At 43.5% G+C, this 26,696-nt stretch overlaps 1 protein-coding gene across 1 annotated transcript in view; it reads left to right on the top strand.

Moving 5' to 3' along the window:
• Positions 1–5,073: 5,073 nt before the first annotated feature.
• LOC128698219 (putative neural-cadherin 2) overlaps positions 5,074–26,696 on the top strand; it is a 64,082-nt gene continuing 42,459 nt past the window's right edge. Inside the window, exons 1-11 of the mRNA XM_053790373.2 lie at positions 5,074–5,214; positions 11,512–11,634; positions 12,179–12,294; positions 15,362–15,526; positions 16,410–16,577; positions 18,179–18,356; positions 18,558–18,702; positions 19,436–19,524; positions 20,125–20,288; positions 20,417–20,566; positions 22,109–22,285. Coding sequence (XP_053646348.2) covers positions 5,157–5,214; positions 11,512–11,634; positions 12,179–12,294; positions 15,362–15,526; positions 16,410–16,577; positions 18,179–18,356; positions 18,558–18,702; positions 19,436–19,524; positions 20,125–20,288; positions 20,417–20,566; positions 22,109–22,285 — 1,533 coding nt within the window. The 5' untranslated portion in view covers positions 5,074–5,156. The remainder of the gene's footprint in view (positions 5,215–11,511; positions 11,635–12,178; positions 12,295–15,361; positions 15,527–16,409; positions 16,578–18,178; positions 18,357–18,557; positions 18,703–19,435; positions 19,525–20,124; positions 20,289–20,416; positions 20,567–22,108; positions 22,286–26,696) is intronic.

Raw genomic sequence — 26,696 nt, 5'->3', positions numbered from 1 at the left:
GATGATTTACGCCTCTGGTAACATTGTCTGGCATGGCAACACATTCCGTATGCACTCTTGTGTTTACGCTTTACTGGCAATACTGTTTACTGGTGGCGAGTCCCTCAGTCTTAAAGGGTGGTGGTCAGTACCTCAGTCTTGATGGAAGGTGGTCAGTACCTCAGTCTTGATGGAAGGTGGTCAGTACCTCAGTCTTGATGGAAGGTGGTCAGTACCTCAGTCTTGATGGAAGGTGGTCAGTACCTCAGTCATGATGGAAGGTGGTCAGTACCTCAGTCTTGATGGAAGGTGGTCAGTACCTCAGTCAGTACCTCAGTCTTGATGGAAGGTGGTCAGTACCTCAGTCTTGATGGAAGGTGGTCAGTACCTCAGTCTTGATGGAAGGTGGTCAGTACCTCAGTCTTGATGGAAGGTGGTCAGTACCTCAGTCAGTTGATGGAAGGTGGTCAGTACCTCAGTCATGTAGACTAGATGGAAGGTGGTCAGTCATGATGGAAGGTGGTCAGTACCTCAGTCTTGATGGAAGGTGGTCAGTACCTCAGTCTTGATGGAAGGTGGTCAGTACCTCAGTCTTGATGGAAGGTGGTCAGTACCTCAGTCTTGATGGAAGGTGGTCAGTACCTCAGTCTTGATGGAAGGTGGTCAGTACCTCAGTCATGATGGAAGGTGGTCAGTACCTCAGTCTTGATGGAAGGTGGTCAGTACCTCAGTCTTGATGGAAGGTGGTCAGTACCTCAGTCTTGATGGAAGGTGGTCAGTACCTCAGTCTTGATGGAAGGTGGTCAGTACCTCAGTCTTGATGGAAGATGGTCAGTACCTCAGTCTTGATGGAAGGTGGTCAGTACCTCAGTCATGATGGAAGGTGGTCAGTACCTCAGTCATGATGGAAGGTGGTCAGTTCCTCAGTCTTGATGGAAGGTGGTCAGTACCTCAGTCATGATGGAAGGTGGTCAGTACCTCAGTCATGTAGACTAGATGGAAGGTGGTCAGTACCTCAGTCATGTAGACTAGATGGAAGGTGGTCAGTACCTCAGTCATGTAGACTAGATGGAAGGTGGTCAGTACCTCAGTCATGTAGACTAGATGGAAGGTGGTCAGTACCTCAGTCATGTAGACTAGATGGAAGGTGGTCAGTACCTCAGTCATGATGGAAGGTGATCAGTACCTCAGTCATGATGGAAGGTGATCAGTACCTCAGTCATGATGGAAGGTGATCAGTACCTCAGTCATGATGGAAGGTGGTCAGTACCTCAGTCATGATGGAAGGTGGTCAGCTTCCTCAGTCATGATGGAAGGTGGTCAGTACCTCAGTCATGATGGAAGGTGGTCAGTACCTCAGTCATGATGGAAGGTGGTCAGTACCTCAGTCATGATGGAAGGTGATCAGTACCTCAGTCATGATGGAAGGTGGTCAGTACCTCAGTCATGATGGAAGGTGATCAGTACCTCAGTCATGATGGAAGGTGATCAGTACCTCAGTCATGATGGAAGGTGATCAGTACCTCAGTCATGATGGAAGGTGGTCAGTACCTCAGTCATGATGGAAGGTGATCAGTACCTCAGTCATGATGGAAGGTGGTCAGTACCTCAGTCATGATGGAAGGTGATCAGTACCTCAGTCTTGATGGAAGGTGGTCAGTACCTCAGTCATGATGGAAGGTGGTCAGTACCTCAGTCTTGATGGAAGGTGGTCAGTACCTCAGTCTTGATGGAAGGTGGTCAGTACCTCAGTCTTGATGGAAGGTGGTCAGTACCTCATTCTTGATGGAAGGTGGTCAGTACCTCAGTCATGATGGAAGGTGATCAGTACCTCAGTCTTGATGGAAGGTGGTCAGTACCTCAGTCATGATGGAAGGTGGTCAGTACCTCAGTCTTGATGGAAGGTGGTCAGTACCTCAGTCTTGATGGAAGGTGGTCAGTACCTCAGTCTTGATGGAAGGTGGTCAGTACCTCAGTCTTGATGGAAGGTGGTCAGTACCTCAGTCTTGATGGAAGATGGTCAGTACCTCAGTCTTGATGGAAGGTGGTCAGTACCTCAGTCATGATGGAAGGTGGTCAGTACCTCAGTCATGATGGAAGGTGGTCAGTACCTCAGTCTTGATGGAAGGTGGTCAGTACCTCAGTCATGATGGAAGGTGGTCAGTACCTCAGTCATGTAGACTAGATGGAAGGTGGTCAGTACCTCAGTCATGTAGACTAGATGGAAGGTGGTCAGTACCTCAGTCATGTAGACTAGATGGAAGGTGGTCAGTACCTCAGTCATGTAGACTAGATGGAAGGTGGTCAGTACCTCAGTCATGTAGACTAGATGGAAGGTGGTCAGTACCTCAGTCATGATGGAAGGTGATCAGTACCTCAGTCATGATGGAAGGTGATCAGTACCTCAGTCATGATGGAAGGTGATCAGTACCTCAGTCATGATGGAAGGTGGTCAGTACCTCAGTCATGATGGAAGGTGGTCAGCTTCCTCAGTCATGATGGAAGGTGGTCAGTACCTCAGTCATGATGGAAGGTGGTCAGTACCTCAGTCATGATGGAAGGTGGTCAGTACCTCAGTCATGATGGAAGGTGATCAGTACCTCAGTCATGATGGAAGGTGGTCAGTACCTCAGTCATGATGGAAGGTGATCAGTACCTCAGTCATGATGGAAGGTGATCAGTACCTCAGTCATGATGGAAGGTGATCAGTACCTCAGTCATGATGGAAGGTGGTCAGTACCTCAGTCATGATGGAAGGTGATCAGTACCTCAGTCATGATGGAAGGTGGTCAGTACCTCAGTCATGATGGAAGGTGGTCAGTACCTCAGTCATGATGGAAGGTGGTCAGTACCTCAGTCATGATGGAAGGTGGTCAGTACCTCCGTCATGATGGAAGGTGGTCAGTACCTCAGTCATGATGGAAGGTGGTCAGTACCTCCGTCATGATGGAAGGTGGTCAGTACCTCAGTCATGATGGAAGGTGATCAGTACCTCAGTCATGATGGAAGGTGATCAGTACCTCAGTCATGATGGAAGGTGATCAGTACCTCAGTCATGATGGAAGGTGGTCAGTACCTCAGTCATGATGGAAGGTGGTCAGTACCTCAGTCATGATGGAAGGTGGTCAGTACCTCAGTCATGATGGAAGGTGATCAGTACCTCAGTCATGATGGAAGGTGGTCAGTACCTCAGTCATGATGGAAGGTGGTCAGTACCTCCGTCATGATGGAAGGTGGTCAGTACCTCAGTCTTGATGGAAGGTGGTCAGTACCTCAGTCATGATGGAAGGTGATCAGTACCTCAGTCATGATGGAAGGTGGTCAGTACCTCAGTCATGATGGAAGGTGATCAGTACCTCAGTCATGATGGAAGGTGGTCAGTACCTCAGTCATGATGGAAGGTGGTCAGTACCTCAGTCATGATGGAAGGTGATCAGTACCTCAGTCTTGATGGAAGGTGATCAGTACCTCAGTCATGATGAAAGGTGGTCAGTACCTCAGTCATGATGGAAGGTGGTCAGTACCTCAGTCATGTAGACTAGATGGAAGGTGGTCAGTACCTCAGTCATGTAGACTAGATGGAAGGTGGTCAGTACCTCAGTCATGTAGACTAGATGGAAGGTGGTCAGTCTCTCAGTCATGATGGAAGGTGATCAGTACCTCAGTCTTGATGGAAGGTGGTCAGTACCTCAGTCATGATGGAAGGTGATCAGTACCTCAGTCTTGATGGAAGGTGATCAGTACCTCAGTCATGATGGAAGGTGGTCAGTACCTCAGTCATGATGGAAGGTGATCAGTACCTCAGTCTTGATGGAAGGTGATCAGTACCTCAGTCATGATGAAAGGTGGTCAGTACCTCAGTCATGATGGAAGGTGGTCAGTACCTCAGTCTTGATGGAAGGTGGTCAGTACCTCAGTCATGATGGAAGGTGATCAGTACCTCAGTCATGATGGAAGGTGGTCAGTACCTCAGTCATGATGGAAGGTGATCAGTACCTCAGTCTTGATGGAAGGTGGTCAGTACCTCAGTCATGATGGAAGGTGATCAGTACCTCAGTCTTGATGGAAGGTGATCAGTACCTCAGTCATGATGGAAGGTGGTCAGTACCTCAGTCATGATGGAAGGTGGTCAGTACCTCAGTCATGATGGAAGGTGGTCAGTACCTCAGTCTTGATGGAAGGTGGTCAGTACCTCAGTCATGATGGAAGGTGATCAGTACCTCAGTCATGATGGAAGGTGGTCAGTACCTCAGTCATGATGGAAGGTGATCAGTACCTCAGTCATGATGGAAGGTGGTCAGTACCTCAGTCATGATGGAAGGTGGTCAGTACCTCAGTCATGATGGAAGGTGATCAGTACCTCAGTCATGATGGAAGGTGGTCAGTACCTCAGTCATGATGGAAGGTGGTCAGTACCTCAGTCTTGATGGAAGGTGGTCAGTACCTCAGTCTTGATGGAAGGTGGTCAGTACCTCAGTCTTGATGGAAGGTGGTCAGTACCTCAGTCTTGATGGAAGGTGGTCAGTCCCTCAGTCATGATGGAAGGTGGTCAGTACCTCAGTCATGATGGAAGGTGGTCAGTACCTCAGTCATGATGGAAGGTGGTCAGTACCTCAGTCATGATGGAAGGTGATCAGTACCTCAGTCATGATGGAAGGTCGTGTCTATACACTGTAACAAACCTCTCATTGTATCTATACGTACACTGACAAATCTAAAAAAAAATTATTATATGTTCTAGAGAAGATGTATTTTGCATTTTGAGTGATTTTATGCTAATGTTACTATAGACTTATACTGCTCTCTTTATTATTATTATTATTATTATTATTATTATTATTATTATTATTATTATTATTATTATTATTATTATTATAGTGGTATGTATTATATTTTTCCTCAAAATAATTTTCGCAACCATCGACTTTTCAAAGTTCATAAGACGAATATCATCTAATTTGGTGATATTTTCAAAATTTCGAGAATTTTGACTATTTTCGAAATACAGTTTTTACAAGCTATTTTACCTTGTATTATTAATTTACACTTTCAATGATGTGTTTCACATCAGTTTCTCTCGTTGCAGCTGACGCATGGTTGTAGAGGGTGGGCGTGAGCAGGCGTGTGCACAGACGTGGGCGTGTACGCGGGCGTGCGGGCGTGGGCTGGTCTTCAGTATGGCTGTCAATGTTCTGATGCCTCTGCTTATCCCACTGGGAGAACAGATCACTAATGGTAAGTCTGAGTGTGTATCTCCGTGTGTCTGAGTGTGTATCTCCGTGTGTCTTGAGTGTGTATCTCCGTGTGTCTTGAGTGTGTATCTCCGTGTGTCTGAGTGTGTATCTCCGTGTGTCTAGAGTGTGTATCTCCGTGTGTCTTGAGTGTGTATCTCCGTGTGTCTTGAGTGTGTATCTCCGTGTGTCTTGAGTGTGTATCTCCGTGTGTCTTGAGTGTGTATCTCCGTGTGTCTTGAGTGTGTATCTCCGTGTGTCTTGAGTGTGTATCTCCGTGTGTCTGAGTGTGTATCTCCGTGTGTCTTGAGTGTGTATCTCCGTGTGTCTTGAGTGTGTATCTCCGTGTGTCTGAGTGTGTATCTCCGTGTGTCTTGAGTGTGTATCTCCGTGTGTCTTGAGTGTGTATCTCCGTGTGTCTTGAGTGTGTATCTCCGTGTGTCTGAGTGTGTATCTCCGTGTGTCTTGAGTGTGTATCTCCGTGTGTCTTGAGTGTGTATCTCCGTGTGTCTGAGTGTGTATCTCCGTGTGTCTTGAGTGTGTATCTCCGTGTGTCTTGAGTGTGTATCTCCGTGTGTCTTGAGTGTGTATCTCCGTGTGTCTTGAGTGTGTATCTCCGTGTGTCTGAGTGTGTATCTCCGTGTGTCTTGAGTGTGTATCTCCGTGTGTCTTGAGTGTGTATCTCCGTGTGTCTGAGTGTGTATCTCCGTGTGTCTGAGTGTGTATCTCCGTGTGTCTTGAGTGTGTATCTCCGTGTGTCTTGAGTGTGTATCTCCGTGTGTCTGAGTGTGTATCTCCGTGTGTCTGAGTGTGTATCTCCGTGTGTCTTGAGTGTGTATCTCCGTGTGTCTTGAGTGTGTATCTCCGTGTGTCTGAGTGTGTATCTCCGTGTGTCTGAGTGTGTATCTCCGTGTGTCTTGAGTGTGTATCTCCGTGTGTCTTGAGTGTGTATCTCCGTGTGTCTTGAGTGTGTATCTCCGTGTGTCTTGAGTGTGTATCTCCGTGTGTCTTGAGTGTGTATCTCCGTGTGTCTTGAGTGTGTATCTCCGTGTGTCTGAGTGTGTATCTCCGTGTGTCTGAGTGTGTATCTCCGTGTGTCTTGAGTGTGTATCTCCGTGTGTCTTGAGTGTGTATCTCCGTGTGTCTAGAGTGTGTATCTCCGTGTGTCTTGAGCGTGTATCTCCGTGTGTCTTGAGTGTGTATCTCCGTGTGTCTTGAGTGTGTATCTCCGTGTGTCTTGAGTGTGTATCTCCGTGTGTCTTGAGTGTGTATCTCCGTGTGTCTTGAGTGTGTATCTCCGTGTGTCTGAGTGTGTATCTCCGTGTGTCTTGAGTGTGTATCTCCGTGTGTCTTGAGTGTGTATCTCCGTGTGTCTGAGTGTGTATCTCCGTGTGTCTTGAGTGTGTATCTCCGTGTGTCTTGAGTGTGTATCTCCGTGTGTCTGAGTGTGTATCTCCGTGTGTCTTGAGTGTGTATCTCCGTGTGTCTTGAGTGTGTATCTCCGTGTATCTGAGTGTGTATCTCCGTGTGTCTTGAGTGTGTATCTCCGTGTATCTGAGTGTGTATCTCCGTGTGTCTTGAGTGTGTATCTCCGTGTGTCTTGAGTGTGTATCTCCGTGTATCTGAGTGTGTATCTCCGTGTGTCTTGAGTGTGTATCTCCGTGTATCTGAGTGTGTATCTCCGTGTGTCTTGAGTGTGTATCTCCGTGTATCTGAGTGTGTATCTCCGTGTGTCTTGAGTGTGTATCTCCGTGTATCTGAGTGTGTATCTCCGTGTGTCTTAGTTTGTATCCACGTGTTTATGAGTGTGTATCTCCGTGTATCTGAGTGTGTATCTCCGTGTGTCTTGAGTGTGTATCTCCGTGTATCTGAGTGTGTATCTCCGTGTGTCTTGAGTGTGTATCTCCGTGTATCTGAGTGTGTATCTCCGTGTGTCTGAGTGTGTATCCCCGTGTGTCTGAGTGTGTATCTCCGTGTATCTGAGTGTGTATCTCCGTGTGTCTTGAGTGTGTATCTCCGTGTATCTGAGTGTGTATCTCCGTGTGTCTTGAGTGTGTATCTCCGTGTATCTGAGTGTGTATCCCCGTGTGTCTGAGTGTGTATCTCCGTGTATCTGAGTGTGTATCTCCGTGTGTCTTGAGTGTGTATCTCCGTGTGTCTTGAGTGTGTATCTCCGTGTATCTGAGTGTGTATCTCCGTGTGTCTGAGTGTGTATCCCCGTGTGTCTGAGTGTGTATCTCCGTGTATCTGAGTGTGTATCTCCGTATATCTGAGTGTGTATCTCCGTGTGTCTTGAGTGTGTATCTCCGTGTATCTGAGTGTGTATCCCCGTGTGTCTTGAGTGTGTATCTCCGTGTATCTGAGTGTGTATCTCCGTGTGTCTGAGTGTGTATCTCCGTGTATCTGAGTGTGTATCCCCGTGTGTCTTGAGTGTGTATCTCCGTGTATCTGAGTGTGTATCTCCGTGTGTCTTGAGTGTGTATCTCCGTGTATCTGAGTGTGTATCTCCGTGTGTCTTGAGTGTGTATCTCCGTGTATCTGAGTGTGTATCCCCGTGTGTCTTGAGTGTGTATCTCCGTGTATCTGAGTGTGTATCTCCGTGTGTCTGAGTGTGTATCCCCGTGTGTCTGAGTGTGTATCTCCGTGTATCTGAGTGTGTATCTCCGTATATCTGAGTGTGTATCTCCGTGTGTCTGAGTGTGTATCTCCGTGTATCTGAGTGTGTATCTCCGTGTGTCTTGAGTGTGTATCTCCGTGTATCTGAGTGTGTATCTCCGTGTGTCTTGAGTGTGTATCTCCGTGTATCTGAGTGTGTATCTCCGTGTGTCTGAGTGTGTATCCCCGTGTGTCTGAGTGTGTATCTCCGTGTATCTGAGTGTGTATCTCCGTGTGTCTTGAGTGTGTATCTCCGTGTATCTGAGTGTGTATCTCCGTGTGTCTTGAGTGTGTATCTCCGTGTGTCTTGAGTGTGTATCTCCGTGTATCTGAGTGTGTATCTCCGTGTGTCTTGAGTGTGTATCTCCGTGTGTCTTGAGTGTGTATCTCCGTGTGTCTTGAGTGTGTATCTCCGTGTGTCTTGAGTGTGTATCTCCGTGTGTCTTGAGTGTGTATCTCCGTGTGTCTTGAGTGTGTATCTCCGTGTGTCTTGAGTGTGTATCTCCGTGTGTCTTGAGTGTGTATCTCCGTGTGTCTTGAGTGTGTATCTCCGTGTGTCTTGAGTGTGTATCTCCGTGTGTCTTGAGTGTGTATCTCCGTGTGTCTTGAGTGTGTATCTCCGTGTGTCTTGAGTGTGTATCTCCGTGTGTCTTGAGTGTGTATCTCCGTGTGTCTTGAGTGTGTATCTCCGTGTGTCTTGAGTGTGTATCTCCGTGTGTCTTGAGTGTGTATCTCCGTGTGTCTTGAGTGTGTATCTCCGTGTGTCTTGAGTGTGTATCTCCGTGTGTCTTGAGTGTGTATCTCCGTGTGTCTTGAGTGTGTATCTCCGTGTGTCTGAGTGTGTATCTCCGTGTGTCTGAGTGTGTATCTCCGTGTGTCTTGAGTGTGTATCTCCGTGTGTCTTGAGTGTGTATCTCCGTGTGTCTTGAGTGTGTATCTCCGTGTGTCTTGAGTGTGTATCTCCGTGTGTCTTGAGTGTGTATCTCCGTGTATCTGAGTGTGTATCTCCGTGTGTCTTGAGTGTGTATCTCCGTGTGTCTTGAGTGTGTATCTCCGTGTATCTGAGTGTGTATCTCCGTGTGTCTTGAGTGTGTATCTCCGTGTATCTGAGTGTGTATCTCCGTGTGTCTTGAGTGTGTATCTCCGTGTGTCTTGAGTGTGTATCTCCGTGTGTCTTGAGTGTGTATCTCCGTGTGTCTTGAGTGTGTATCTCCGTGTGTCTTGAGTGTGTATCTCCGTGTGTCTGAGTGTGTATCTCCGTGTGTCTTGAGTGTGTATCTCCGTGTGTCTTGAGTGTGTATCTCCGTGTGTCTTGAGTGTGTATCTCCGTGTATCTGAGTGTGTATCTCCGTGTGTCTTGAGTGTGTATCTCCGTGTGTCTTGAGTGTGTATCTCCGTGTGTCTTGAGTGTGTATCTCCGTGTGTCTTGAGTGTGTATCTCCGTGTGTCTTGAGTGTGCATCCCCGTGTATCTGAGTGTGTATCTCCGTGTATCTGAGTGTGTATCTCCGTGTATCTGAGTGTGTATCTCCGTGTATCTGAGTGTGTATCTCCGTGTATCTGAGTGTGTATCTCCGTGTATCTGAGTGTGTATCTCCGTGTATCTGAGTGTGTATCTCCGTGTGTCTTGAGTGTGTATCTCCGTGTATCTGAGTGTGTATCTCCGTGTATCTGAGTGTGTATCTCCGTGTATCTGAGTGTGTATCTCCGTGTGTCTTGAGTGTGTATCTCCGTGTATCTGAGTGTGTATCTCCGTGTATCTGAGTGTGTATCTCCGTGTATCTGAGTGTGCATCCCCGTGTATCTGAGTGTGTATCTCCGTGTATCTGAGTGTGTATCTCCGTGTATCTGAGTGTGTATCTCCGTGTATCTGAGTGTGTATCTCCGTGTATCTGAGTGTGTATCTCCGTGTATCTGAGTGTGTATCTCCGTGTATCTGAGTGTGTATCTCCGTGTGTCTAGAGTGTGTATCTCCGTGTATCTGAGTGTGTATCTCCGTGTATCTGAGTGTGTATCTCCGTGTGTCTTGAGTGTGTATCTCCGTGTATCTGAGTGTGTATCTCCGTGTATCTGAGTGTGTATCTCCGTGTATCTGAGTGTGTATCTCCGTGTATCTGAGTGTGTATCTCCGTGTATCTGAGTGTGTATCTCCGTGTATCTGAGTGTGTATCTCCGTGTGTCTTGAGTGTGTATCTCCGTGTGTCTTGAGTGTGTATCTCCGTGTGTCTTGAGTGTGTATCTCCGTGTGTCTTGAGTGTGTATCTCCGTGTATCTGAGTGTGTATCTCCGTGTGTCTTGAGTGTGTATCTCCGTGTGTCTTGAGTGTGTATCTCCGTGTGTCTTGAGTGTGTATCTCCGTGTGTCTTGAGTGTGTATCTCCGTGTGTCTTGAGTGTGTATCTCCGTGTGTCTTGAGTGTGTATCTCCGTGTGTCTTGAGTGTGTATCTCCGTGTATCTGAGTGTGTATCTCCGTGTATCTGAGTGTGTATCTCCGTGTGTCTTGAGTGTGTATCTCCGTGTGTCTTGAGTGTGTATCTCCGTGTGTCTTGAGTGTGTATCTCCGTGTGTCTTGAGTGTGTATCTCCGTGTGTCTTGAGTGTGTATCTCTGTGTGTCTTGAGTGTGTATCTCCGTGTGTCTTGAGTGTGTATCTCCGTGTGTCTTGAGTGTGTATCTCCGTGTGTCTTGAGTGTGTATCTCCGTGTGTCTTGAGTGTGTATCTCCGTGTATCTGAGTGTGTATCTCCGTGTGTCTTGAGTGTGTATCTCCGTGTGTCTTGAGTGTGTATCTCCGTGTGTCTTGAGTGTGTATCTCCGTGTGTCTTGAGTGTGTATCTCCGTGTGTCTTGAGTGTGTATCTCCGTGTATCTGAGTGTGTATCTCCGTGTGTCTTGAGTGTGTATCTCCGTGTGTCTTGAGTGTGTATCTCCGTGTGTCTTGAGTGTGTATCTCCGTGTATCTGAGTGTGTATCTCCGTGTGTCTTGAGTGTGTATCTCCGTGTATCTGAGTGTGTATCTCCGTGTGTCTTGAGTGTGCATCCCCGTGTATCTGAATGTGTATCTCCGTGTATCTGAGTGTGTATCTCCGTGTATCTGAGTGTGTATCTCCGTGTGTCTTGAGTGTGTATCTCCGTGTGTCTTGAGTGTGTATCTCCGTGTGTCTTGAGTGTGTATCTCCGTGTATCTGAGTGTGTATCTCCGTGTGTCTTGAGTGTGTATCTCCGTGTATCTGAGTGTGTATCTCCGTGTATCTGAATGTGTATCTCCGTGTATCTGAGTGTGTATCTCCGTGTATCTGAATGTGTATCTCCGTGTATCTGAGTGTGTATCTCCGTGTGTCTTGAGTGTGCATCCCCGTGTATCTGAATGTGTATCTCCGTGTATCTGAATGTGTATCTCCGTGTATCTGAGTGTGTATCTCCGTGTATCTGAATGTGTATCCCCGTGTATCTGAATGTGTACCTCCGTGTATCTGAGTGTGTATCCCCGTGTGTCTCGAGTCACTCGTCCGTATCCCCAAGTATTTTGTATGTCGTAATCATGTCTCCTCTAGCTCTCCATTCTTCATTCAGTCTTCATATTTTTTTTTTACCTTATATTAGGTGCAAGTCTGACAGTGACACAGCTGTTATGTGTCTGTGTTTTACAGTGACACAGCTGGTGGGTCGAGGCACACTGACCTTCACACCGCCACGAGCTGAGGTCTGTGTTGAAGAGAATACCGTAACTCCTCTACACCTGCTTACCCTCCACGCAGCCTCTAACACAACCAGTGAGTATTTCTCTTTCTCCCCCTTTTCTTTCTCTTCTTTTTCCTTCACAACCCTCCCCAGGAACCCTAACACCTCTCCTCCACACTGCAACATTCCCATCCCTCCTTCAGAGTGCAGGCACTTCGGCCTCCAGGACTCAAGTCCGGCTAACTGGTTTCCCCATGAATCCCTTCGTAAATGTTACCTTACTTACACTCCAACAGAAAGTCATAATAACCAGCTGGCATTGATTTAACACGCTCGTATAAGCCTGTTGGATGCTCAAGCCCCAAGTCATCGAATCTTTATTTACCTCCTCTACTCTCATTTTAACACTTCTGGCAATGACTCCTGCCCCTCCTTCCTTCCTTCCTTCCTTCCTATATATATATATATATATATATATATATATATATATATATATATATATATATATATATATATATATATATATATATATATATATATATATATATAATCATAGCAGTGTATATTATGGTTCATTTATTTTAAATTGTACTTAGTTGTGTCATTTGATAGTAATACATTACATTTGTGTGTCAGTGATGGGCGTGGTGTACAGCTTACTGGGCGGGGGCGTAGGCGGCCTCTTCCACATAGACGCCCACACTGGTCAACTCACACTCACCTCTCCACTTGACTACGAAGTCAAGAGTCAGGTCAGTAACCTCCTGCGATACCAGGTCCTTCCTGCCCTCCAGAGTGATTCTAAATTCTTCATTCTTGTTTTCCTCTTCATTAAGGGGATTAAAGTCTCTCTACTGATAGACTTTAAACCCCTTAACAACAATTCCCTTTAAATTCAACAAACTTCAGGGGTAACAATAAAAAAATTAAGCAATTACATATGCTTGACGTAATTTAACCATGTTTTTTAAGGCAGGTGGGCGGGGGAGAGGGTCTAGCAATTGTTAATAAATGATGTACTTAAATGTCTGATGTTTACACGGGAGATTTTAAAAAAATAAAGGGGAGGCTCGGCTGAATGTTTGATAAACATTGTTTGTTTGACCGGTCCTAGTGTTTATTAATTATATAGTTGTTTTGTGCAGCTCAGGGGGAAGGAATGTTTATAAAGGAATCTCTCTCTCTCTCTCTCTCTCTCTCTCTCTCTCTCTCTCTCTCTCTCTCTCTCTCTCTCTCTCTCTCTCTCTCTCTCTCTCTCTCTCTCGCTCTCTCTTTCTCTCTCTCTCTTTCTCTAGATATAGCATCCATGTACACACACACACACACACACACACACACACACACACACACAGGAGCTGTGACTCAACTCCTGCAAACACAACTAGGTGAGTACATGTATTAACACATCAGCTGTTTCCCACTGTGGCATGCAAAGAGTACGTTACACTCCCATGTAGGCTGCCTCCCAACTAGCGAACCGGGTGCTAAGGGTTTGACGATTATTAAGGTACCCGTCGTTAAATCAGTACCTTGGTTCATTGACCAATCACAGACGAGCCCGCCAAATGCGGAGCCAATGTTATTTCACTGGCGGTCAGTATCTGCCAGACTTGCCTACCTGCTGGTTGAGTACGGTGCTCTCTCTCTGGCTTTTGCTTTTGCCATTCTGTCACCGTCGTGTGGTACACTTACTATTCAATCTCTGTACATAGTGTACATAAGTGTACATACTCGTATATATCTGGCAAATTATATCTGGTGAAGGGAATACAAGTTATAGTCTAACTGCTGAGTTTGCTATGCTCCGAAACCCATTACGACCAGATCACAGGCCATTACGACCAGGTCACAGGCCATTACGACCAGGTCACAGTCCATTACGACCAGGTCACAGGCCATTACGACCAGGTCACAGGCCATTCATTACCTGTGTTCGTAATACCCACCAAGGTAGGGTGACCCGAGAAAGAAGAAACACTTTCATTTTCATTTACTCCATTACTGTCTTGCCAGAGGCGTGCCTGTACTACAATTAAAAAAACTGTAATATATCTCCACTCCTTCAGAGTGCAGGTACTGTACGTCCCACCTCCAGGACTTGAGTCTGGGCACACACTATCTCTGTCCCATTAAAACTGACTTTTCTCGGTCGTTATACTATGTTCTTCTTGTTTTAACCTGCTCGTGTTTCAACTTACAAACGACTTTGCTCAGTAACTAACTCAAACTAGTTCGCTGGCAAGCCAGGATAGCTAATGACTTGACTTGAACCAGGTGTTGGCTACAGAGAAAGTCTGGAGTCATAACGCTCATGATGGCGCCAACCCATTCACTTGACTGGTCAGAATGCCCCAACATTCACTCAACCCTTCCCTGATAAGTCAGAATGCCCCAGCATTCATCCATAACTTGTTTTATACTTTCAAGCAAATTTGTGTCCCTGCTGTTTCAACTTACAAACCCGCCCAGATTTCACAAATACAGAATAATGTAATCTTATATTGACAACGTTTCTCCCACACAGTAGGCTTTATTGAGTCACAAACAGAGATGCCAGGATCTTACATCTGACTGTTGTCTTCCTTCTTACTGACTCACTATCCCTCACAGTTAATAAACTAATTGTTGAAATTTCTGTGTAAAGTACAGGCGCTGTACAAGTTCATCTTGCTGACTTGTTGGTGTTTAGAAATGTAGGTGTGGAGGTCCCTGAATCTACGAACTACAGAACTATATTAACGTTGCACTAAACCATCAAGTAGGTGAAATGCCTCAGATTATTTCTCTGTGTTAAATAAAGTTTCAAGAACTGTTCTCTGTAGTGGAGTGATCAAGGAACTGGTTTGTGTAATATAGATACCCAGTGTACCATAAAGATACCCACTGTACAATAAAGATACCCAGTATATGTTCCACCCGTGTTGTAGACACGTTCCATCCGTGTTGTAAATACGTTCCACCAGTGTTGTAAATACGTTCCACCAGTGTTGTAAATACGTTCCACCCGTGTTGTAGACACGTTCCACCCGTGTTGTAAATACGTTCCACCCATGTTGTAGACACGTTCTACCTGTCTTGTAGACACGTTCCACCCGTGTTGTAGACACGTTCCATCCGTGTTGTAAATACGTTCCACCCGTGTTGTAGACACGTTCTACCTGTCTTGTAGACACGTTCCACCCGTGTTGTAGACACGTTCCACCCGCGTTGTAGACACGTTCCACCCGTGTTGTAGACACGTTCCACCCGTGTTGTAGACACGTTCCACCCGTGTTGTAGACACGTTCCACCCGTGTTGTAGACACGTTCCACCCGTGTTGTAGACACGTTCCACCCATGTTGTAGACACGTTCCACCCATGTTGTAGACACGTTCCATCCGTGTTGTAGACACGTTCCACCCATGTTGTAGACACGTTCCACCCATGTTGTAGACACGTTCCATCCGTGTTGTAGACACGTTCCATCCGTGTTGTAGACACGTTCCACCCGTGTTGTAAACACGTTCCACCCGTGTTGCAGACACGTTTCACCCGTCTTGTAGACACGTTTCAGCAACATTACACAGAAAATTCAAAATGATGATCACTCTCCTGAGTAACTTAAACAGAATTAAATATTATTTATTATTATTATTATTATCATTATTATTATTATTATTATTATTATTATTATTATTATTATTATTATTATTATTATTATCATTGTTTTTAACAATATTGTTATTAATATACAAATAAATAATAATAATAATAATAATAATAATAATAATAATTTTATTATTATTATTATTATACTTGTGATGACTGCTTCCTTACAGTACGAGGTCGTGGGCGTGGCGGAGGCTGGAGAGGAGAGGGCGTACGGGCGTGTGGTGGTGAAGGTGGAGGATGTGAACGATCTGTCACCCACCTTCTCACGACCTGTATTTGAGACACAGATCACTGAGGAGGACGACAGACACCTCCCCAAGGCCATCCTGCAGGTCAGTTCTGGGTCGTCTTGGGTGATCTTGGGTAGATTTGGGTAGATTTGGATTATCCTGAGTCGTTTTGGGGTTATCGGAGGTCATTTTGAGTAGTTCTGGATTATCTTGGGTATTTTCTATCTATCTCGTCTCCCTTAATTACTTTTTCTAATCTCCCTTTCTCCCTTCCCCTCCTCTTCCACTTTGCTAGTTTTCCTTTCCTCTTTATTCACCCCTTTTGGAGAAATTTCCACATTGACTTTCATTCCTGCTCTTCCTTTCGTCTCCCTTTCTCCCTCTTTCTCGTTCAAAAATTCGTTTATTCCCACTTTATCGTATATTATTTCCCAGTTCTCCCTTTCTTGTCTTGTTCTTTGGTTAACTTCTTCCCCTTCTTATCTATTGCCTCTTATTTCCACTTATCTTCCTCCATTTACTTCCAGCCATCTTCTTCTTTCCCCCATCTTCTTCCCACCCCTTTCTTCGTTTTAATTCGTCTTCGTCTTCTTCTTCATCTTCGTCTTCTTCATCATCTTCTTCTTCATCTCCTTCTTCTTCATGTGAAGCAACTTCTTCAGGACGTGATTCAGTTGAATTTTAATTAAAAGTCTAATCTAGAAATCCCTGATTAGTCAAAAAGTCTAGTCTTATTAATGTTATCACTCTGTTATCAGTGTGATTACCTAGTTATCACCCTGCTATCACCCTTTTATCAATGTTATCAGTGCTATCACTTGCTTAGTATTGGCCAGTAGGCCTGCTGCAGTGCTCCTTGTTTCTTATATAGCTTTTATGTTATTTGTGTGATCAGTTTTACCAGCTTGTTATTATGAAGACTACAGGTGGTATGTGGTCGTCCAGGTGATACAAGGTGAGTTAAGGTGGTGTGGTCGTCCCACAGGTGGTGGCTCAGGATGGGGATGAGAGTGACGAGGGTCGTCTCGTGTACTCCTTGGCTGGGGAGGACGACGACGACCTCCACCCGTACTCCAGGGACGACCTCCGAGACCCATCCTCCAATGCTACCTTCTTTATTAGTCCTTCTACAGGACATATTTACCTTCTGAGGGTGAGTATATATATATATATATATATATATATATATATATATATATATATATATATATATATATATATATATATATATATATATATATATATATATATATATATATATATATATATATATATATAATGTCGTGCCGAATATGTAAAACTGGTTAATTAGCAAGAACTCCTTTAAAATTAAGTCCTTTCTATAATTTTCTCTTGTACGTTTAAAGATATATATTTTTCATTAATGTTAATGTAAAAAAATTTAATTTTTCACCAAAAGTATCCTAGAAAACTTACCTAACCTTATTATAACAAGAACAATTTATTTTAGCCTAACCCAACTAAATATATTTTAGATTTGTTTACAGTAATTTAATACTAAACAAACACAATGAAATATATTTTTTTCGTTAGGTTCAGAATGATTTTGGCGAAATTATTGCATACACAAATTTTCACTTCTCCTATATGGCAAGATGAACGTTGTTATTTAAGCCAAGATCGCAAGTTCTGCCTATTCGGCACGATATATATATATATATATATATATATATATATATATATATATATATATATATATATATATATATATACAGGACTAGCCACGGCGGGGGTGGAAATCTTTAGCTCAAGTACTTTCACACTTCTCAGTGCATCATCAGGAGCTGTGCAATGTTGCAAGGGAGCAACCAAAGCAGGGAGAGAGATCTCAGAGTAGTGTAGGTGTCACTGGCTACGGCTACCCTTAGACTACCCTTAGACACTTAATAAATAGACTTTAGTCTAAGGGTAACCGTGGCCAGTGACGCCTACGCTACTCTGAGATCTCTCTCCCTGCTTTGGTTGCTCCCTTGCAACATTGCACAGCTCCTGATGACGCACTGAGAAGTGTGAAAGTATTTGAGCTAAAGATTTCAACCCCCCCCCCTCCTTCCGTGGCTTGTCCTGCATAGTTAAGATCGCCCGTCTGCGATTGTTTGCATATATATATATATATATATATATATATATATATATATATATATATATATATATATATATATGTCGAGCCGAATATGTAAAACTGGTCAATTAGCAAGAACTCATTTAAAATTAAGTCGTCTCTAAAATTTTCTCTTATACATTTAAAGATATATTTTTTCCATTAATGTTGATGTAAAAATTTATAATTTTGCACCAAAAGGAACTTAGAAAACTTACCTAACCTTATTATAACAAGCTCAATTTATTTTAGCCTAACCCAACTAAATATATTTTAGATTTGTTTACAATAATTTAATACTAAACAAACAAAGTGAAATATATTTTTTTCGTTAGGTTCAGAATGATTTTGGCGAAATTATTGCATACACAAATTTTCACTTGTCCTGTATGGCAAGATGAACGTTGCTATTTAAGCCAAGATCGCAAGTTCTGCCTATTCGGCACGACATATATATATATATATATATATATATATATATATATATATATATATATATATATATATATATATATATATATATATATATTCACATTGATATATTTTTTTCTGAATACATTTGAATATATAATATCGAAATCCTAATATTTAATGTAATGCGCATGTTTCCTCTTCTTATCTCCAACGTACAGCCTTTAGACAGGGACGCTCCCTGGGGACGTGCCCGCTGGCGTCTATGGGTGACAGCTACGGACGGCGTGCATGAGGCTCACGCCCAGGTGCACGTCAATGTTAAGGACATCAACGACAACGCCCCATTCTTCCCTCAAGATATCATTGATGCCAGCGTCTTGGAGAACTCCGAGGCAGGTGAGAGAAACATCAAGATTATACCTGAAACCCCACAGTAGTAGTAACCCCTTATATATATATATATATATTACTGTAAATCCTTCACATTGACAGGCGGAATAGCAGGATGACAGTGTTGGGACTGTCATTCCCGGAAGACCCCGGTTCGATCCTCTGTTTTGTTTTTGTTTATTTATCGTATATTGGTTTGTTGTACAGGGACGGAGGTGACGAGGGTAGTAGCCACTGACCACGACGACCCTCGTGAGAGCTCTAACGCTGTCATCACCTACTCTGTCGACAAGAATGTTATCGACGAGCAGTCTGGGCGGCCCATCTTCTCTATTGATGCTGTAACTGGCAGGTGAGAGAAAGTGAGAGAAAGTGAGAGAGTGAGTGAGTGAGTTTACAGAATCTGTTAAGGTGGATAGAGTCAAGTAAATCAGATATTAATTCGGGGATCCAAAAGTTGGCACGTGGAAAAAGTCTTTCAATTTTCTCTATTCAAGTGTTTCTTGGGTTATTTCTCCCCTTAAGGAAGGTTCCTTGATGCTGGTGAGGGGCTCTTGATCTAAGGAATTGGATCTGTGCTCCAGTTCCCTGAATTAAGCCTGAGTGCCTTCCATCCCATCCCTCCACAGGCGTTGTATAATCCCTACGGGTTTAGTGCTCCCCCTATAATAAATGGCTTATTCCTTCCGTGTTCCTTCAAGAGCTGTGTCTTGATGCTCAGAGAAGGTGAATCTTCCTCCTCCTCCTCATATCAAACCAGCCTACTCCCACCACCTTTTCTCATTCTCCAAGTGTTTTTTGGTTCTTGTCAGATTATCTCTGCTCCATGAAATGCATAATTTTTTTTTTCTGTTTATATTCTCTAATTCAAAAATATCCTAATCTCGTTTTAACATCAGTCTGAGTCTTCAGTATTTGTTTTACCTCGCTAAAACAGCAAAAAAATTTTTTGTATATAATTCTGTAGGTAAACAGTTACCCATTTTTAATCAGAGTAGAGCTCGTTCTGTATGTGTGTCTGTTTGTCTGTCCGTCGTCTGTCTGTCTCTGTGTGCCTGTCTGACTGGTGTTTGTTTCTCTGGCAGCATACGAACGGCCTTGTGTTGTCTGGATCGGGAACAAACACCATCATTCGTCATCCAAGTTGTGGCTTCTGACGGTGGTGGCCTCAAAGGTGAGTCCTGGCTGGGAGGTCGTTGGTCAAGTCTTGTTCATCCTATGGTCACCTTAAACCTCACATGATCTTACCAGAACTGTGTTGATACATTTCTAGACAAACATTCCAATAAAAGCTTGCTCTGCAATGTTTTTTTTTTCTTCACTTTTGTTGAATTACGCCATTTGGATTCAGTGTATCTTACCAGTATTGTGAGTTAAGTTCCCAGGTCATTTTTTTTCCTAGCATTCGGTAGTAGAAGTGGTACCGAAGTCATCAACTTGCCTCCCTCCTTGATAATCATCCACTGAATAATGAATCATGAACATTATAAATGAATCTTTAGACTTTCCTTTATGCTATGTACGATTAATGTTTAGGTTAGACGAAATACCTCAGAGAAAAATCTCAGCCTCATCCCAGCGAACTGTTTATATCGTCCAGGCATATACATCCTTCAATTCAACATCATCCTTTCATCCACAACATACATTATTTTTTAATATTTCATATGCATATTTCAAGCACAATACGTATTTCAAAACGTACGTCCCCTTTCCCTCACGACTCTCACAATGCCAACCACGACCTTCCTTTCCCCGCTTCCCACGAGCACAGGAACAGGAACGGTCGTTGTGTCTTTGGGAGACGAGAACGACGTGGGTCCTCGGTTCACCCGCCGCGAGTGGAAGGTGAAGGTGAAGGAGACAGCTTCACCTAACACCACCTTGGCTCTCCTCACACTCCAAGACCCAGACACTACCAACCAGTTCGCTTTCAAGGTATGCCACCTCGAGTTTCTCTACCGCATCTTCTCATTCTTCTGGTGAAGTGTTTTGTTGTGGTGGAGGCCGGAGGATAGCAGTCTAATCGGTCCATTTGTCTCTCCACTCATCCACTACCGTGGCAGGTAGTGGAGAGGAGTGGATATGGATGGGAAAGATTCACGGTGGTAGCAGCCAGGAACTACAGTGGATCTCTGCAAGTTCTTCACACGCTCGACTTCGAGGACCAGCTTCAGCGCCGGGGATTCAGTTTCAGAGTTCAGGTTTCTGACAAGGTGAGAGAGAGACAGAGATGGATGTTTTTTTATATATTTTATTTAAAACATTATAAATTAGAAGGTGGTATAAAATATTAAATAACACCACAAAACAGGATCTGAACAAGATTACTGAGAATCATATCACAAGTGCAGAAGAAAAATTTTGAAAACCCCATACAAAATACGAATGGGAGGCTTGTGATAGACTTGCAACAATAGGGAGACGCAGTAATGTTATCTTAAAAGCAAAACGAGGAGAGGCTGGAAAAATAACATACTAAAATAAATAATAAACAAAACATGGGTAAAACTAAACAGTAATGTCAATCCATTAGATCTAAAAAAAATGAACACCGAAAAATGAAGGTGAAATACGACAGACTAAATAAAAGAGACGAGAAAAAAAAAACAAGCTACGACATTTTAGTTTTTCCTTAAATTTCGGTTGTGTCCTCCGCAATGTTCGACTCCCCGAGGCCAGACTTTTTATGGTTCATAATCTGGCACAAAACAAGAGGATTTTCGCGGATATGTGTCTCCTCCATCCTTGTTGCTGTAAGAATATGAGAAGCGCATTTTTTCTTTCAATCTGACTTGTCGCTGGGGTAATGTATGCGTCCCAGCTGTGTGTGTGTGTGTCCCAGGTAAGTCTGTAGTGAGTTGAACCCTAGCTCCTGGGCCTCTTGATTGGCTTATCTTGGGTGACGAGGTGCTACACGTGTGCTGCTTGCCAGCGGGTCTTTTCAGATGGTCTACCACGGGCTCACTTGGAAGTCTCGAGTCAAGGACGTAAGTAATGACGGAGTTTTTTACGATATGTTTAATGACCCATTTCTCAAAAAATACATTAACATCTCGCTCATCTTAATGCTTGAAGTTTACTCAAGAACTAAACAGATTATTTGGAAGGATTTCTTAAATGGTGCCGAAATTAGGTAAGACTCGTCAGCAAACAGGACAAGTGTTTCCTGACGCGGGTTTTAGTCACTTGAGCTTTTGGTCTTCTGACAAAGTTCCAGCTCCAGGTCTTCTTGAATGTTGAGCTGATTCTCCTGGGAGTTCACCTCTTGGGTCTCTTCGGAGGGTTGAGCTATACCTCCTGTCTCTTAAGGGGAGTTGACCTCTAGCTCCGTCGCTTCTTCAGGCTTCCGAGGCGCCTGAGTACAATGAGATGGAGACCAGAAGTTGTGAACTACAGGGCGATGCCTGTCTCAGAGTAAGTCAGTGCGTCACATCCAGGTGTAATCAACTTGCCCAGCTGGGAGCATATCTGTTACAGATGGCAGGTGCATCTGTAACAGATATGCTTTTGATTTAGAAAGATGGGAAAGTTATAGAGCGAGGAAGGCTAGAAAATGAGGGCAAGAAAGGGCAACAGAGAGAGAGCGAGAGAGAGAGAGAGACATAGACATAAACATATAGACATGAACATACATAGACACACACAAAACCTAGATATAGACAGATCAAGGGAGCGAATACACAGAGTAAATCGCCCTCTTTCTTAGTTCAGTCATAATCACAAGATAAACTTATTTTTTGTGTGTGGAACTACAGGAGGAGCGACGGTGGTGGGACGAGAGCCACATGGACGACACCTGGGTGAAGGTCGTGCTGGAAGACGACAACGACAACGACCCCCACCTGGTCACCAGTGTGGTCAACTTGACCCTGGCGGAGAACACACCACTGGGTCACCCACTGGCTTCCTTCACCGCAACTGACCTAGACCAGGTCAGTCTTAGCCCTTCACTGCTGCTGCTGCTGCTGCTGCTGCTACTACTGTTACTGCTAGTAGTGCAGGAACAGCTAATATCGATGTTGCATTTTCTGCTTCTCTTGCTTCTGCTGCTGCTGCTAATATCACTACTGCTGCAGCATCTAATATCAATGCTGCTGCTGCTGATGCTACTGCTATTACTGCTGAAGCAGCTGGAGGAGGTGGCACTGCTGTTAAATATTTTGGCAAGCCTCCTCACGCCTACTTTCCCTCTTCACGTAGCATTAAATAGGTGTTAGTTGACTATTATGGCTAGCACCCAGCACTATCCAGGACTATCAAGATAGTCTGTACATGAAGCCCATTCAATTTCATTACGATTTTCAATATAAAGTCTCCGGATATTGTCTATACAAGTTCACTACAAATTTTTTTTACGAGAGATAAGAAAAGATGTTGGTATTGCATATGTCGACCTTAAATTGAGGCCCTCTTCAGAAGAATCAGTGTGATGAATCATTGTAGAGCACTCATCCTCAGACCAGTGTGGGGTTATTCTGAGCAGAGTGATGGAGGCTCGATCCTCCGTCCCCTTAATCGTGTCCTGCTCTCTGATCAATCAGGCTATTGGTGATAAACTGTAATTTTGCTTTGAAACTTGGTCCAGTACACACATACAAACACACACACACACACACACACACACACACACACACAGGAATACACAGGCACACACACGTTATTGTATATATTTGTAAGGCAATTCCTTTGTTTGAGTTGTGTATATGTAAATAGACACACACACACACACACACACACACACACACACACACACACACACACACGCCAAAATGAATATACAAATGGAAAAAAAGAGAGAGAAACAAAAAATTTTGATAAAGTTCCAGCAACAAGAGGAAAGATCAAATCTTTCGTTCCAGAGTAAAAATTTAACTAAACCTTAAAACAGAATAAATGGTAAATAATAATGATGAGAGTTTTATTAAAACTGAGGAGAAGATGTGTGAAGCTTTTAATGAAAAAAGTTCCATCAGTGTTCACAACAGAAGATACTGTCAGTGTAACAGTTCCAGCAGTGTTCACAACAGAAGATACTGTCAGTGTAACAGTTCCAGCAGTGTTCACAACAGAAGATACTGTCAGTGTAACAGTTCCAGCAGTGTTCACAACAGAAGATACTGTCAGTGTAACAGTTCCAGCAGTGTTCACAACAGAAGATACTGTCAGTGTAACAGTTCCAGCAGTGTTCACAACAGAAGATACTGTCAGTGTAACAGTTCCAGCAGTGTTCACAACAGAAGATACTGTCAGTGTAACAGTTCCAGCAGTGTTCACAACAGAAGATACTGTCAGTGTAACAGTTCCAGCAGTGTTCACAACAGAAGATACTGTCAGTGTAACAGTTCCAGCAGTGTTCACAACAGAAGATACTGTCAGTGTAACAGTTCCAGCAGTGTTCACAACAGAAGATACTGTCAGTATAACAGTTCCAGCAGTGTTCACAACAGAAGATACTGTCAGTGTAACAGTTCCAGCAGTGTTCACAACAGGAGATACTGTCAGTGTAACAGTTCCAGCAGTGTTCACAACAGAAGATACTGTCAGTGTAACAGTTCCAGCAGTGTTCACAACAGAAGATACTGTCAGTGTAACAGTTCCAGCACTGTCCACAACAGGAGATACTGTCAGTGTAACAGTTCCAGCAGTGTTCACAACAGAAGATACTGTCAGTGTAACAATTCCAGCAGTGTTCACAACAGAAGATACTGTCAGTGTAACAGTTCCAGCAGTGTTCACAACAGGAGATACTGTCAGTGTAGCAGTTCCAGCAGTGTTCACAACAGGAGATACTGTCAGTGTAACAGTTCCAGCAGTGTTCACAACAGAAGATACTGTCAGTGTAACAGTTCCAGCAGTGTTCACAACAGAAGATACTGTCAGTATAACAGTTCCAGCAGTGTTCACAACAGAAGATACTGTCAGTGTAACAGTTCCAGCAGTGTTCACAACAGGAGATACTGTCAGTGTAACAGTTCCAGCAGTGTTCACAACAGAAGATACTGTCAGTGTAACAGTTCCAGCAGTGTTCACAACAGAAGATACTGTCAGTGTAACAGTTCCAGCACTGTCCACAACAGGAGATACTGTCAGTGTAACAGTTCCAGCAGTGTTCACAACAGAAGATACTGTCAGTGTAACAATTCCAGCAGTGTTCACAACAGAAGATACTGTCAGTGTAACAGTTCCAGCAGTGTTCACAACAGAAGATACTGTCAGTGTAACAGTTCCAGCAGTGTTCACAACAGAAGATACTGTCAGTGTAACAATTCCAGCAGTGTTCACAACAGAAGATACTGTCAGTGTAACAGTTCCAGCAGTGTTCACAACAGAAGATACTGTCAGTGTAACAGTTCCAGCAGTGTTCACAACAGGAGATACTGTCAGTGTAACAGTTCCATCAGTGTTCACAACAGAAGATACTGTCAGTGTAACAGTTCCAGCACTGTTCACTACAGGAGATACTGTCAGTGTAACAGTTCCATCAGTGTTCACAACAGAAGATACTGTCAGTGTAACAGTTCCATCAGTGTTCACAACAGAAGATACTGTCAGTGTAACAGTTCCAGCACTGTTCACAACAGAAGATACTGTCAGTGTAACAGTTCCATCAGTGTTCACAACAGAAGATACTGTCAGTGTAACAGTTCCAGCAGTGTTCACAACAGAAGATACTGTCAGTATAACAGTTCCAGCAGTGTTCACAACAAGATACTGTCAGTGTAACAGTTCCAGCAGTGTTCACAACAGAAGATACTGTCAGTGTAACAGTTCCAGCAGTGTTCACAACAGAAGATACTGTCAGTGTAACAGTTCCAGCAGTGTTCACAACAGAAGATACTGCAGTATAACAGTTCCAGCAGTGTTCACAACAGGAGATACTGTCAGTATAACAGTTCCATCAGTGTTCACAACAGAAGATACTGTCAGTATAACAGTTCCAGCAGTGTTCACAACAGGAGATACTGTCAGTATAACAGTTCCATCAGTGTTCACAACAGAAGATACTGTCAGTGTAACAGTTCCAGCAGTGTTCACAACAGAAGATACTGTCAGTATAACAGTTCCAGCAGTGTTCACAACAGAAGACACTGTCAGTATAACAGTTCCAGCAGTGTTCACAACAGAAGATACTGTCAGTGTAACAGTTCCAGCAGTGTTCACAACAGAAGATACTGTCAGTGTAACAGTTCCAGCAGTGTTCACAACAGAAGATACTGTCAGTGTAACAGTTCCAGCAGTGTTCACAACAGAAGATACTGCAGTGTAACAGTTCCAGCAGTGTTCACAACAGAAGATACTGTCAGTATAAAAGAAATAAATTCCAAACAAAGAGTTAAAATGGAGAGGAAGTGGAGTGATAACTTATGGATGCGGACGAGAAATAAATAATTCGACGGAAGGGGATATATAAAAAAATGGATTTAGAAAGACAAGAGGCAAAAAGTGTTGCCTTGACAATTGTTGCTGTGGAATAAATGTCAGAAAAAAGTCGCTAAAGGAACATAAATGTAATATATTGAGAGAAAAACAGATTGATTTCCTTGTCCGTGTCCAGTAACCTCTGATAAGTCGTGCCGAACAGGTAAAACTTGCTATTTTGGCTTAAATAGCAACGCTCTTCTTGCCGAATAAGGCAAGTGAAATTTGTGTATGCAATAATTTCGAAAAAATCATTCTGAACCTAACGGAAAAAATATATTTCATTATGTTTATTATTATATTATTGTAATTTTTTTTTTCAACAAGTCGGCCGTCTCCCACCGAGGCAGGGTGACCCAAAAAAGAAAGAAAATCCTCAAAAAGAAAATACTTTCATCATCATTCAACACTTTCACCACACTCACACATTATCACTGTTTTTGCAGAGGTGCTCAGAATACAACAGTTTAGAAGCATACACATATAAAGACACACAACATATCCCTCCAAACTGCCAATATTCCAAACCCCTCCTTTAAAGTGTAGGCATTGTACTTCCCATTTCCAGGACTCAAGTCCGACTATATGAAAATAACCGGTTTCCCTGAATCCCTTCACTAAATATTACCCTGCTCACACTCCAACAGATCGTCAGGTCCCAAATATCATTCGTCTCCATTCACTCCTATCTATGTAAAGTAAAAGGACACAAGTGCAACTAATGTGACATTTATTGTGGCAACGTTTCGCTCTCCAGGAGCTTTATCAAGCCATTACAAACAATACATGGACACAGAGGGTATATAAAGGCTCAGAGTGAGGTGAATACTAGTGAGGTACCATTTCGATGTTCACTAGTGGTAGTAGTAGTAGTAGTAGTGGTAGTGACAAAAGCAATTAATTCGTACATGTAAAAGGATATAA

This window comes from Cherax quadricarinatus, chromosome 63 (genome assembly GCF_038502225.1).
Source record: "Cherax quadricarinatus isolate ZL_2023a chromosome 63, ASM3850222v1, whole genome shotgun sequence".
In the NCBI taxonomy this organism is placed as follows: Eukaryota; Metazoa; Arthropoda; class Malacostraca; order Decapoda; family Parastacidae; genus Cherax; species Cherax quadricarinatus.
The sequence above is the reverse complement of the archived record's forward strand: the minus strand, read 5'-3'. Positions and strand labels throughout refer to the sequence as shown.